The sequence below is a fragment of the Metopolophium dirhodum genome, chromosome 7 (genome assembly GCF_019925205.1).
Source record: "Metopolophium dirhodum isolate CAU chromosome 7, ASM1992520v1, whole genome shotgun sequence".
NCBI classification, from domain to species: domain Eukaryota; kingdom Metazoa; phylum Arthropoda; class Insecta; order Hemiptera; family Aphididae; genus Metopolophium; species Metopolophium dirhodum.
In genome coordinates this window covers 6,795,151-6,810,941 of record NC_083566.1, presented here as the reverse complement: position 1 = coordinate 6,810,941, position 15,791 = coordinate 6,795,151, and the positions used below count along the sequence as shown (strand labels likewise).

Here is a 15,791-nt window from a genome sequence, read left to right as displayed (position 1 = left end):
AAGAAAATTACGCGCTCACAATAGCTCCCGGAGTGGCGAAAATAAGTTATATAATTAATGAAATTGTTGGAAGACGGCGGCGCTTTCCCCAGGCGACGTAATTACTTGTCAACGGCAAAACCGCTGCGCTGAAACGTTCGTGAAACTCTTCACCCTACCCTATGTGACTGTATACTGGTTTGGAAGAAAAGAAACGAACGAAGGGCGAGAGAAAAAAAAAACAACAAAAATTAAGCCATTTCCTTGACGGGAAAAATTATTATAATTGGGCTCAAATTTATCCGAACCGATGATGATGGTGGGCATGAATAAATACACGAATAATATTAAAATGGTTTTATACTGCTACATTATTATGATACACGCGACAAGTACGACACAGTATATTATAGGTATTATCATATTTATTATTTTTTTTTCACACCGAACACAGCACATGACGTAATAAGGGAGTATAATAATGTTCAACAGCCTATTATAATCATATAATATAATATATTAACATAGGTAGCTCAAATTAAATCCCGTTTGACACATCTATTATAGGCACGACTTTTTGTGGTCTCACAACGTGTTTTCGCGATACGGATTTAATGGACGAGTACAAAATAGTTTTTATTTTTTAATATTTCTTCGCTCACTGACGTGGAAATGTGTTTTCTTTAATTGCACGTTAAAAGATATATTTTAAATTGTAATTCATTCTAAAGCTACGGCGGCGGTGATGGGTTTGAATTTTTACGTGTATACAAAAAAGAGGAATGAATAGCGACCGGGATTTGATTGCGGTCTTGGCTACAAAAAAAAAAAAAACATTCCTCAAGGGCGAGAATCCTTGTAATTAAATTACACCCGTTCGTGCAAATCGGAACTCCGATAATTAACACTGGGATTTAATTACGACTCGCGGGGGGGAGGGAGAGAGAGAGAGTAAAAAGCCGACGAAAAACGGGGTTTTTCGTGGTACGATAATATAATATATATTATAATTTCGGCTTTATTAAAATCTTCTTAAAACTGCAGCCGCGTACGAGAATATACCTACCCGAGATGCGTACATATATAAAAACGAGTTTTTTTTTTGTCCACACGTTATTCACCATTTCACGTTTTGTCTCATTTAAACGCGCGCGGTATTCTCTATATAATATGATAATAATACAATATTGTACACAGTGCAAATGCATATATTATAATGTGATATAATAATATATAGTACGCATATACGACGACGGCGACGATGATGAATACAAGTTAGGACTTTAACCGTATATGTAGGTACCTATATTACGGTATAGTCACTGGAGGTTTTTTTATGAGCCCCGTCGAAATTAATGGTTTTGTCGGGCAGAATGTGCACGGATGTAATTCCCGTCCGCGATAAAAGCAGCCAACAAGCTCAAAAATAAATTGTTTATCATTCTTTATGCGTGTAGGTACCTATAATATACGCAGTACACGCAGTTACGGTGTAATAATTCACACGCATCATATAGCAGTAGTCGTAACGGCAACGGATTGTCTTTTAAGTTGTATCTTTAACGCGATTGCTGGTTTGAATATTATGAACGGTGAGACGGGAAAAAAATTATAGCGTATACGGGTTCAAAAAAAAAAAAAATAATAATAATAATAAAAGCGTTTTGTTGTTTTAAAACATTCTTGTTAAATATCCTATACCTATATATTTTATTTAATATTTATAATATGCTTATAAAATGCTGAATAATCGTTGGAGATTGTTGAAAAAAAAAATTAAGTCTATTCTCATACCACCACTCGTCTCACAGAATACTTCTACTATATACTATACATATTATTATAAACCGTTTTTTAGGGTAAAAAACACCAATCACGACTCGAAGAATTTTCTAACATCGACCCTTCTGACCCTTTCGCGCGCACATGACGAACATATTAATAATAATATTATGACTATCGTTTTCAACACGTCTCTTCTACTCGACCTGCAGCAGCAAGTGTTATCGACTATACATTTTAAATTTTTATTCACAACGAATACATATATAGTACCTACCTACCTGGTCACGTGGTAACGGACTTTGGAAAGGAGTAACTATGTATTGCCGCATACATGTACCTACACGAAGAATACGGCGGTAAAACATTTAGATGTATACAAGTAATGTTAGTGCACCACTAAAATGTTCTAAAATATATAAATGCATTATTTATGAGCCAAAAATTATTTAGAACCCCGTCCTTCGACCGTCAATAATTAACGTTTCTAACACCATAATATTACATATGCACGTAGTTAAAATGTATCTAAATACGCTTGTTATTCAATAACGCCAATTATAAACATCAACTATAATAATATATTATTATGGCGATATGTAAATTTGTGACTGTTCATTAGCCACTGTTTACGGTTATTATTCAGTAATACCATTTTGCAACCGGCTGCACGTCTATATAAACATTGTGTGTGTAGTATAAATGTTGAAAACGTTCACACCAATGCCGGACGATATAGAAATGAAAACAGTTCACCTACCTACCTACTATTTAACTTATAAGTACTAATAAAAATGACTTGAGACATTGCTTTAAAATTGTTTTGGACTCAGAAAATATATGAATCGATTAAGAAAAAGAACAAACGATCTAACTAAATGTAAAAAACGTTTTTTATATACATATTACATATATATGCACATATTGATTGGTTTTATTGGTTATAAACTTACTTATAACTTATTATATATTATTATTATTATTATTTAATATTATTGTTATTGCTAAGTGATTTTAATAATTTTTCTACATACATTAAACATGAAACGTAGGTATGAATAAGAAGTAGATAAGTACCTTAATATGGGTACAAATTAATATTATTATAGGTGTCAGCTGTAAACACATGCACCTACATAATAATATATATATATTATATATATATATACGAACTAAATAATATTGTTAAAGAAAACTGTTTATTCAATGTTGACTACATATTATACTTTAATTTTTATTAATTTAACAACGCATAAACTAGAATCTTCATTGTTATAATAAAATACAATTAATATTATGATTGTGTACTACTATATTATATTATACCTAGCATAGCCACCTAGGCATAAATTTAAAATGCAAAATAATACAAACATAATAATATGTCAATGAATACTAGATTTGAGAAAAAAAATGTATATTAATTGTGTATATGCAACTATAAATTTGAAGTAGGTACAAACTATATATACAGCAGTATATCAATGGATCATATAACATATCAAATATAATATAGGTATTTATAACACTTACTAATAAAATCAGTTTGAATTTTTTTTCCATCGCCGTACAATTGTTTTACAATAATATAATAATAATTGGGATAATATGAAGTGGATATAAAAAATAAATTAATATGAATGAATGTCATCATTCCATAACCCTATTGACTGTTGAGTGACCTCCAACAATCTATTGAAAATAAAATAGATTTTTGTTTTATATGATCAAACAAACATCGAAACACCTCATACTTACATCTATACGATGATTATAATATAATATATTAATATCTACTTGATTAACACTCACGTACGATAAGTATAGGTAAGTAAAACAATAAGAGCAATTTAAAAATTTTAGAATAATGAATTATGTAGGTACCTACACGTTTTATAGTAATAATTTATTACTTATGTAAAGTAGGTTTTCGATAACATAACATACTTTTTGTTCAATAACTATTAAGCAAACACAGATTTTAAATGTTAAGTAAAATATTATTATATGGCTGCAATTTGAAATGCAGGTGAAATAATAATTTATAGGCGTTTGTTGTGAAGTATACTCAATCGACACGAGAGGTACCTACCTATAACATTGTTATCATAATAAATTATAATAGTTTCATTTTTATGCATCTTAGTGTTATAAAATTTAAAAAAAAAAAGTTTGCGTCAGTATATTACACGTACACATATTTATTATATATAGGTACGGTATAATAATAATAATAATAATAATAGTATAAGTACCTGCCAACGAAATAAATCTAATGATTTTTACCTACGTTGGATTTGTACCCACGTTGGGTTTGAAAATACGTTGGATTTGAAAATACGGGATCGGGTGTAAAGAAATGTGTGGTGTTTTTGTTTTTAATTCCATGTACAAGTATGCGTGTGTGCAGCAGCGTGTTTAATATGAAAAGGAACGGGATGAAGGAGCTATGAAAAAAAAAATCGTGTTAAACTCAATTGCGAAATTAGCTGTGGACGTGTTCGTTGTTTACACCAGGCAACTGGTCTTTAACAAATTAGGGGAAATATGTTTTTTCTACTTTTTGTTTTTTTGTTTTTTTGTTTTTCATTTTTTTTTTTTTTTTGTTTCACGTTTAAAAGAAATCTGAAATGCAATACGGGGCCTGCAAGACAATAGACGTGTTCCAACACTTTCGTGATCTTGAACTGTCAGGTTTTAAGCTGTAGGTAGGTACCTATATAATGTATACGCGCACTGGTAGCTGGGACGTAGAGAGAATTGGACGATCAAATCTGAAATTCCTAAATTAACACAAAACAATAAACTTAGCTATTTAATAATAAACGTGGTTAAAACTACTCGAGTTTGACGTAATTGTGATGTCGACATTATTAGTTTGTGTATATTATCTCTAAAAATAAAAATAATGTCCGTGCTCGTGTTTCTATGATGATTTGCCAGATTTTAATTTTAAACCATAGCTAAATATATAATGATTTATAAGCAAAAATCAAAATTATATTCACCACCCTGACAGTTTTAATCCCCTCGTTTAGCTGCTCATATTTGGTTGGCTTTATAATAATAATATGTTGGTACCACCTATATAATAATACATATATACTATTATAATACAACGTATACATCTACTTGCACGATAAGCTGATCAAATTGCCAACATCAACACATTATTTTGAATGTATTGATATGAATAAATTTGTAAAATTAAATTAAAACCTTTTTGCGTATTTATAATATAGGTAAGTAATCGCGTACTATATTAGTATATCGTTCGTTAATATTTGAACAGTTTATAAAATTTGAAATGTCGACACCGGGCACTTATTACTTTATATTATGTGGGCCGAAGGGAGTAACAATGGGGCTATGGATATAATAATGTGAAATATTTGCCTTGTTCCCGCTCGGTCCCTCATTCTTTCTTACAAACGTTTACACTCCTCTCTCTCTATATACCAGCAGCAGAGCCGTATACATGCATATTATAAAATAATATAAGACAAGTGATATACCTACAATAAGGACACGTTATGTAGATTCGTGCATTTTAATCGAGAAAAACGGTATGTGTGTGATTGTGTGAACACCTATATATGGGGCTATATATATATAGTATACGTGATATTAGTTAGAAATATGTCATAAATTAATTATTTAAATGTTTTGATCAGTGTAGAGGTGTACATATTTTACTGATCACACAAACTGCTATATTGTTATGTAGCCTATTAGGTATATTTAATTGAATGAAAAATAATTTAAGTTTTATTCCATAGTTATACGTACTTATATCACTATGGATATAATAATTATTATTGTACACCTGAATACAGAACATAGCATAATACTTAGAAGTATGCATTATGCTATTTAGATATTCTTGTGAAAGAAGTATAATATATAGGAAATATACTATACCTACAGTATATACACTGTATGCATGATGTGTCTTATATGTCTATAGTTAAACTATTTATATACATAATATGTATATTATAGTTTACACTTTACACGCAGACATTGTTTTTTAAATGGTACTAGTTTAGCAAGATGGTTTTTTTTGTATGGGTATAAATACTCCTCAGTCTTCAGTGGTTTCCAAAATATCTTACCAATTATTAACGTTAAATATAATATTATATTAAAATCGGTGCGTGTTGCATTAATTTTATATTTTGAATTTTATAGAGCCTGATCCGGGCGAATGAGCTTAATCTACTGGAACCTACCTGTCTATTATATAAATGTATTTTGTACTGGGGAAACGTTTTTTAAGTTAGATTTATCGAATGGCTTAAACTAGTGTTTCTAATGGTTGTGTCTGAAGGTTGAATACAACTGCAGATGATTAACAGATATTGTTTTTGCTTGATTAATTATTTTTGTTACGTTCTCTCTTTTTTACATCCATAGTGAAATTGGCATATACCTATGGCACATAATATATAATGTAATTGTATTTATGATCTGAATATAGGTACTTTATAGACGTCTTAATAGACTTTCACCGGGCTTCACGAATGCAAATATGTATAAGAATATTTTTATTAAACTTTGTTGGTTTTATACATTTTTGACGATTGTTATCCGTTGTTTGATATTGTTTTGACTTCTTCAATTCAAGTAGGTACAAATCAACTTGTCCCTTGTATATCTAACCTATATTTAATAATGTATGTGCACAAACTCATGGGTACCTATATCTAATACGATAAGTTTATCAGTAATTATCTACAAAAACGATGCCGAAGCGATCACACTCTTGGTGTGATAGAGGCTCCTCTCGTTCACTGCAGAGCCTAATTAATTTGTAAACGTTTACTCACTACCCACTAATTGACGAAAAATACTATTCATAGTTTGTTTGGTTTTGTTGCACATACTATAATAATGTTTATTCACGGACTCAGCATACCGCTTTAATTGTTGTGTATGTTGGACTCATTTTACGGTTTTATACTTGGAAAACGATCAATTATAATATTTGAGACTAGATTTACTTTGCTCCATCCCCTAACTTATCGATATTTAATAATCATTTATGTAAACGAAGTGGAAAAAAAACCTGTAAATAAATGTAATCAATCAAGCAGCATTCGTTTTTCTAAAAACCTTGAAAAGTTTTGGGTAAGCTAAACGCGAACAGTTTGGACCTTTTTTCGATTTCGATAATTGCCACGCTATTATCGTGAATAATTAGTTCATTATAATCCTACACCGTAGTCCGGCAATGGCAACTTTAAATTTGTACCAATGCTATGAATAATAAATATATAATATTCCACCTTATTGACTTATGCGTAAATAATAGATACCTATCTCTATATATAATTTGAAACTTTGAAAATTAAACATTAAATATTTGATTCATTAGTAAGTATATAGAACTTTTAACTATTATTGTTTATAAGCGTTATTCGTTTCATTTTAATTAACGAGATGGTTTTTTCTCAACCAAAAAATATATCTATTAGGTATACACTATACATATTATATTCAATGGTTTGTTCAAAATGAAAGATAATAAAACGAACGACTTACAAGACGTATAATAATTTAAGTTAGAACAAGTTAGTGGCAACTTGGAAGTTATACTAAAAAGCTATGTTTGTAAAATATTTTACACTACGTGTAGTATATACTGTGCATCTAATCTATAGAAACATTTACGACTGTTAAAATATATCAACTACACTATAATTATAATGTTGGTTACAAACTATAGGTACCAAGTATTTAGTACACCTAAACATTTACAAAGATATTTGAAACTAAATCATCTATAATATAAAAATGTACTAACGATAATAAAGTACCTATATAAGATATAAATAAAAAAGTGTAAACTTAAGTTAAAAAACGGATTTGATTCAAGACAAAACACTTGATGAAACGCTTGTTCATGTCAATTATCTGCAGTATTTCCCAAAGCGTGTGGCGTATAGTGATGTTAAAAGTGTATCGTGAATTTTTGGAATTTTTTATATTAAAATAATAAACAATTTAAATTAATTATTAACATTTTCCGTAGGTACGTATATAACATACATATTTTATAGTCACTATACAACAATTAAAAAAATAAATACAAATTTGTGTTACTGAAATATTTTACTTCCTATGAATATTGAATACTGAATAGTTAAATGTAATGAATGGGTATAATAATTTATATTAGATTTTTAGATTTTTATTGAAATTATTTTATGTTTGTAAGTTAGGCCTTATACTAGCTATTATAAATAAAATACATATGTATAGAACAAATTCATAAAATATTATAATATGTTTATTATGTTAGGTTTGATAAAATAAAATCTAATACGCGGTAATAGTTAGTATTATCATGATAACTTTATAATATATTTAACAACGATTCCCCTTAAGATTTGAGTGAGTATAATTATTTAAATACCTGCAGTATGTTTTAAAATGCATTATAATTTATAATATCAAGTACGTTTTTTAATGCACTTAAAATGTTTGTATTTTCTATAAGATTATCCTCATCACCTTGTTTAAAAAATATACCTACTTATTAGTTTAATAATCCAGTGAATATATTATTATTATCATTGTGCACGAAAACCAACCTATAGAACGCGTAATCAGGACCGGGTTGAAATAAAACAGCTCGTCAAGCATTCCGCACTTCCGGGTGGCTAGAAAATGAATGACATTTATTTTTCACTCGCACACATTAAGTTCGGCCCATTAAATATTTCTCGATGGATTATTGCTATACTCGACAGTTACAGCGTACTAATATTGTGTTTCAGTATTATTTTATACCTAATACCGATCCGACAATTTTAATCGATCGCGATCGGATGATACGCATCAAGTGGCTGGCGGAGAGTTCTTGTTTTTTTTTTTTTCTAATTTCCTTGTTACATACGAATTATTAGGTTAAGTCAATTTACGGTTGACGGCTGGTCTTCCGACCGGAGAATTGCATTAGGAAATTTTTCGATTTCGCATACAAATTATATGCATGTAAAGGAAGCCCGTCCCATTTAGTATAAATTCAATTTCGACCGATTGGTTGCTAGGTGCGGGAAAAACTGAGAATGCCTTCGTACGAAATTGGTTGGTAATTTCAACTCGGAAGTACTTGGATTTGCTACAAGCTGCATTAAAGTCCATATACGGCTTTCGGCTGGAAGACCGGAATTAAATTGACACAAATTATATAAAATTAAATTCTGCTAAATCTCTAAAACTAATACGGATTAATCTTGTGGTTAACTGAACAATATTTTTTTTTTTAAATAGCACTTAGAGCAGTTTAATAATAAACATAATACACATTGGATTGAGTTTAGATTTACACGAATAAAACTGGAGGAGCATAATAATTTTGATTTATCTAAATATATTTAGAATATAGGTACCTACATAATATTATAGAAAACCCATATAGAACCATTTTATAAAACCAATAGGTGTACTATATATTTTAGCATATTATGGCAAAATATGTAGAGCTGATGCATGCCATATAGTGATATAATTATTTATGTATAGGTATGTATTTCATCACAGTAATATTAACATTTTCAAAATTATTAATTGTGAATAACTGTAGTGTGAAAATTACATGCATATAATATTTTAATTAATCATTAATTTAATATTATTTTGTGTGTACTATAGTAATGTTTTATTTTACACGTGTTCTCATTTCTTTAGTTATTATTTCTAACTATAGTTTATTATTAACGTATTTTAAGTTAAAATAAAAGTAGGTACTTCAGAATATTAATTTGAATTTAAATTTACTACAACATTATTATGATATTGAAATGTTTTTGTTAAATGTCATTAAATATATTAAATTACTATTCATGAACACTTTTTCAATTAATTAATTAAGCAATTTGATGAATGATGTGTTATAAACCTAATATTTAAAATACTTTTATGAATTCGATTGAATTATTATTTGTTTAATTATATATAATTAAGTTTTTAATCCTGCATGGGACGTTCAAATCAGGTTAATTGGAGTAATAATTAGGTATATTTCTCAGTGTGTTGTGTATAATATATAAATGTAATAAAAATATATTATGACACATATACCTACTATATTTAAAAGCTGAACAAAAGAATATATTGTATGTATATAGGTTTTATAGGCTACTTATAATTTAAATATTTGACTTACACAGTTTCACGTAATAGTTTTAAACTATATGTAATTTAATTAATTAATTATTATTTATATTCCATGTTACATTAATCATACAACATCTAAAGTAATCTATAATAGTAGATAGACTAGTTAATTATATCGATCATAATTCATGTGATATTTTATAATTTAAACAAAATCCGATTCCTTATACCTATAATAGGTAACTACTATAAATTTAATTAACAGCCATAATATAAAATAGATCACGCAGGACCTATTTAGCCATTTAGGTAGGTATATACGATATACCTACATTTGACCATTACAAATCAACTATAAAGTATCTTATAATATGAATTATAGGTATACCGTATTGCCGTCACACGAATAAATAGAATAAATAACCTATGTGTATTATAGTGATCTAGGTACCATATTACAATTTTGATTAAGTATAAATTATAGAAATAAAAATGAAAGGGATTACAATGACATTCTGTCATATTATATATTACATGCATATTAAAACATAGTTCATATCAAATCAAAATGTTGGAAATTATATTCATGTCATCGTCATGTCTAGGTTTATAGATGGTTTGTATAGGTTGGACTAAGTGTGTTTGATCATAGTTACTATTACAATAAGATAATAATTATTGCTGAGTTTGTCTTACTTAAATCCTTTCTAAGTATATATATGTATATTATGCATCAGTGCTCAAATTTATTATAAGCCAAATTGTATTATATTTCATATACAAAAAATTATAACTTGTGACATGATTTAATAGAAGCATGTAAGTCTAATAACTTATTTATATCAGTAATCAGGAGTTACATTTAGATTTATTATATTTTACATTTATAGTATACCCTGCAACTCATATTGCTATTTGATATACATACAGGTAGGTACTTTTTCTTTAACTGAACTTTATTTTGAGGTTCAACTGTAGAATTTTGCAGATTATTGAAAACGTTTTTAATTATAGAATAAGGATATAATATGCTCGCGCTATTCAAACGCTAAAAGATTTAGTTCTAATTTAAAAATTTAAGATTATCTGATAAGTTATAGTGATAACTATGTACCTACAATTGTATATAGTTAATTGCAGTGTATATAAGTATTTAAAATGGTAATTAATAACGTTTAAATTGTATATAAGTTATAATGACAATATACACTAAATAATTAATCCTTATCAGTGTTAAACTTTACTTGAATATCGATTATGTATAATATAATAGCATATTATTATAGTAGAAATTATTAGAAATGGTATCTATAATAGTTATTACCTATCTGGCTTGACATATTTTTCAGTTTAAGTAAAAATCAACTTAAGTAGGTATAATAAATCGGTGAACAAAAAGGAACGGAATAACATCTGATGACCTATACACATCCGCTAGGGTATATGCACAGATAATGAACTAAAATCTAACTCTAATAAGTATATAAAATCATTCACAATTAATTCGAGGACTGCTGCAGTGCAATACATATAGGTATAACTGTGTACAATGAGCTAACCTAACTCATCGCGTAAAATGCAATGTTTATTTTATTTTTCATCAATAAAGAAATTCAAAGATCCTATAATATCCATAACCTGTACAGTGTCGACCCTATAAGCAACGGTTAAAGTTGGTACATCATATCACTAAACGAGTTCCTATAATCTTTCCATGCACGGCGGGACACACGCGCGGACTTTAAAGACCAAACTCCATGATGTGCCTACCTATACTATAATAAGGCTTTTACTTGGAACATACAACGAACGAGCCTCACACGCTATATAATATTACTACCCCTACACTTTTGAGACGAAAAGCTAACATAATAATATCTAATATCCTGCGGAATAGATGATAATAATGTACTACATAATAAAGGTATAGTGGCGCCGAATTAAATTAAAACTGGCAGTTAAAATAGTTGATTGACCCACCTTTTATTCAAACGATTGAGAAACGGCTTTAACTAATTATGTATAAATAATTAATAATTTAATGACACTCCGGTGTTTAGTAAAATTATATCAGATAGACTAAGAAGTATATACCTACTCTATTATTTTACCCACCCTGCAACCCACCCACCCAGTTTTTAAGGCAGTTCAATTGAACTACCTGAAGTACCTACGTGTTCGGCGCCACTGTAGGTATGACGTGCGGATAATATTATTTTGAGACGACTTACCGGCAGCGGCGGCGGCTGCGGCGGCTGCTGCGGCGGCCGAGTGATTGGAGGTGAGCGATAGCGGCGCTCCGCCGTTGTTGTTGGCGGCCGCGGCGGCGGTCATGCCCACGGCGGCGGCCAGCGAGTTCATGTTGTGCGGCAGGAACGCCGCGGCCACGGCGGCCTGGGCGTTGAAGTACGCGAACCGGCTGGCCACCATCTGACTGTGGTGGCTGTGGTGGTGGTGACCATGGTGGTGGCCGTGATGGTGGCCGTGGTGGTGCATCCGGTTGGCGTCCCGGTCAGCGGCAAAACACGACGACGGGCCGGCGGGCCCTGGCGCCGACGGTGGCGCCGGCGGTTGCGGGTACTGGGGCGTGACGGCCGATACGGCGGCCGAGGGGCTCCTGTTGCTGTCGGTCAGTCCCAACAGCTCCTGTATGGCAAACGGCGACCGCTGCGGCATCGTCTTGTCTTTGGCGGCCACGCTCATCGCGCGCTGCACATCTGCACCCGCTGCGGCCGTCGTTGTCGTCGTCGTCGTAGCTATGCGTGCGTGTATACGCGAATTAATGACGTTATAATATTTTATTTCACTGTCACGCGTGTATCGGTAATAATATTATAACGATAAAAACAATGCTTCAATAATATATTTATATAGGTATATTATTATTGCATATTATTATTATAGACGTGTGGTGTGGCGACCGTTATATTATCACTGTATTATTATTACTATTGGGTATTTTGTCGTATATCGTGCCCGGCACGTGCGCTCCGGTAAGCGTTTGCGGACGGTGTATCGCTGGTCGGACGAAAACTGCAGCGCGGCGGACGGCGTGCGCGCGATCGCGTGTATATTAGTCGAGTACGTGTGTGTGTGTGTGTGTGCGTGCGAGTGTGTCAGTGCAAGTGTGTGCCGGCGAAACGCACCGCGTCCACAGGGATCCAGTGCCGGTGTGCGCGCCGTGTCGGTCGCGCGGTCGGACCGGCGGCGGCGTCCCGGCGGCGGCGAAGCGGGCGTGGCCGCGGCCGTCCCGCGATTGGCCGGCCGGGCGTGCCCGGCCGGGGCGCCGCAGCGATGGGGACCGCGCGCGCCGTACCGCACCGGCGGCCGCGTAACACCCACTTAGGATTTTTCCGAAAGGAGGGGAAAAGAATACGGTATGCGCGCCCGAATAATACCCTCTCGCTCACCACTTCTCTTTCTCGGCGCATTGGTGCGACGGTCTTTTCCCTTTCCTCACTCCTCCGCCGAAAGTCCGCGCGCGTCGTCGTCTTCCTCCTACGCCGCCGCTTCACCTCCCGCAACCGCTTTTCGTCCTTTCTTCTCGATTTCTTTACCACCGCGCGGACTTGTGGTATATAGGTACACACGCGCGTGGTTAATATGTGTATGGGTAGGTATATTCATCATCATCATAAATCGGCCTGCCATAAAAATATAATAGATGACATAATAGTATATTATTGAGCAGGTATCGTGGTTACTGATTTATAATAATATTATTATTGTACATAATATGTATAGGTAGGTAAGTATTATTATAGGTACCTAACACCCGATCAAGAGGTGTTGGCCACGACTGTATAAATATTAAGCCACTTTGAGGCTATATATAACGACGAACGCCAATGTTGACCCAAACTTTCAAACGTACATTTTTAGTTTTGTGTAAATCCATGATGCAAACTACATATTTAGTTTTTTAATATTTATATATTATTTTACCAATGTTAATTTAACATTTTAACCACACATAAATAATTAAGAATTCTATTGTTAGTTTAACTATAATTACATAGAAATTGTACTTACCTACCATAGGCACGTTAAAAAGGGCCTAGCTCGTTAAAATAATTATAAAACATAAACCTAATATTTGATAAGAACTAAGTAGTTTGTTGCGATATATTATCTATACCTATAGCTTAATAAAAGTAGGTACCTACTTACTACTTAGATATTAAACCACAGTGTTTACTCCTGCACCGCATAGTTGAATATATTCAACTTTTGACCATGTTGCATTTTGGTATTAATAACATAAAAACACAAAACATCACGTCACAGTGTAGTGTGGACCCGGCTTTAGTTTTCCGTCACTATATCTACGATATTATTATTATTGCCACAATATATATGCGTTTCACTGCACACGATAACGATCTTCTTCGTATAGTTCGTCATTATTATATAATATAAATATATATTAGGCATACTGAATTGGCCAGTCTATAATAACGTACTGAAGTCATAATGATTGTATATAGGCTTTACAGGTTTATATAAAAATACATAACTAAGGTTTCGCTTACGTTTTTGGGGTATATTATGGTATTTTCAACCTAACCCGTTTTGCTTCTCAGACGTTGCAGCTGATCATTTATTTTGGTCAAAATTGTTTAATATACTGCATGATTTAAAATATAATTTATATATTAAATATAATATAGTTACACATTATTATATAATATGACTGCTGCAGTATTTTACCATCGGCAATTTAGATTAATCTCTTATTTATAAATTTTTAATTAAAACTATAGTTTCAAAACGAGAAGCAATATCAAAGTAAATAAAACTATGATTTATTAAAACAAAAAATTAAAATACACTTTATATATTATGGACCTCCTTATAACGTTCCTATACCTATGTATTCTAATTTTATTTATTTTTATTTATTCATGTATTCTATAGTAACAAGATATAATATACAAGGTTTTTTGGTTTTAGATTCTGTTACCGAGACTATTATAATTGGTATACACATTGCATATATTGCACATAATTATACCCATTATATTATATATTTACAATTTTATACATTTCTGCATCGATGTCTTTACTGGCGCACATCAGCACGCGTGCAAATTGGACGATAGACTGCATATATAGAGCATAGAAGTGCAATATAATATAATATATTAATTATGTCGAACATAACCGCGAGTACTTGTAGACATTGAACGCGGCTGCTGCAGACACGTCATGCAGTGCGTTCATATCTCTATAATAGGTACCTATATATACATAATATAATATTATAATTTTTTGATGATTAATAATAATCCTTTTATCACCCCCTGAAATGTATACACCTATTATATATAATATAACACACTACAAAGTTGAACCTGTATATATGTATATAACGTATAATATAATGAGAATATTTTTATTTTTTTGTTATGTCGAGTTCCATACGTGACTTGATATAGCCACATATAGGTATGTATAGTTAACCAGCTGTACCTACGCAATTACTTCGGGCATAAAAATATTCCATATATCTCATGGTTGCCTTTTACTGGTGGTATGAGTTATGTATATAACGATATAATATAATAAGATATGTACTCAATAACTGTAATAAGTACCTATATATTGTCACGGCGATAAAGTTTTGCATCCTCCTTCGTTATAAAGTTGTACAGTATAAATTCACACATATCTGCAGCGGTATACAAACGTTGTAGGATGTTTTGCAGGTTACATTGCAGAGTTCAAAACAAAAATAAAGTTTCACCTAAATTAACGACATCAGTAGTTTTAAATATATATAATAGTCTCTTAAATTACTAATTTACCGGATCTATACATGTTTTGTATTTATGGACTATGCATTGTCTCTCATAATTTCTTATTTAAGAGTTTAGATTCGTAATATATTGCTGTATGTGTTTCAT

The 15,791-nt window shown here is 31.6% G+C and overlaps 1 protein-coding gene across 2 annotated transcripts in view; it reads right to left on the bottom strand.

The window, feature by feature from the left end:
* LOC132948863 (diencephalon/mesencephalon homeobox protein 1-like) overlaps positions 1 to 13,084 on the bottom strand; it is a 99,526-nt gene extending 86,442 nt beyond the window's left edge. The window contains exon 1 of one of the 2 annotated variants that reach the window (XM_061019540.1): positions 12,117 to 13,084. In XM_061019540.1, coding sequence (XP_060875523.1) covers positions 12,117 to 12,588 — 472 coding nt within the window. In that variant the 5' untranslated portion in view covers positions 12,589 to 13,084. The remainder of the gene's footprint in view (positions 1 to 12,116) is intronic. The other variant, XM_061019539.1, reaches the window with a different exon arrangement.
* Between the last annotated feature and the right edge of the window lie 2,707 nt (positions 13,085 to 15,791).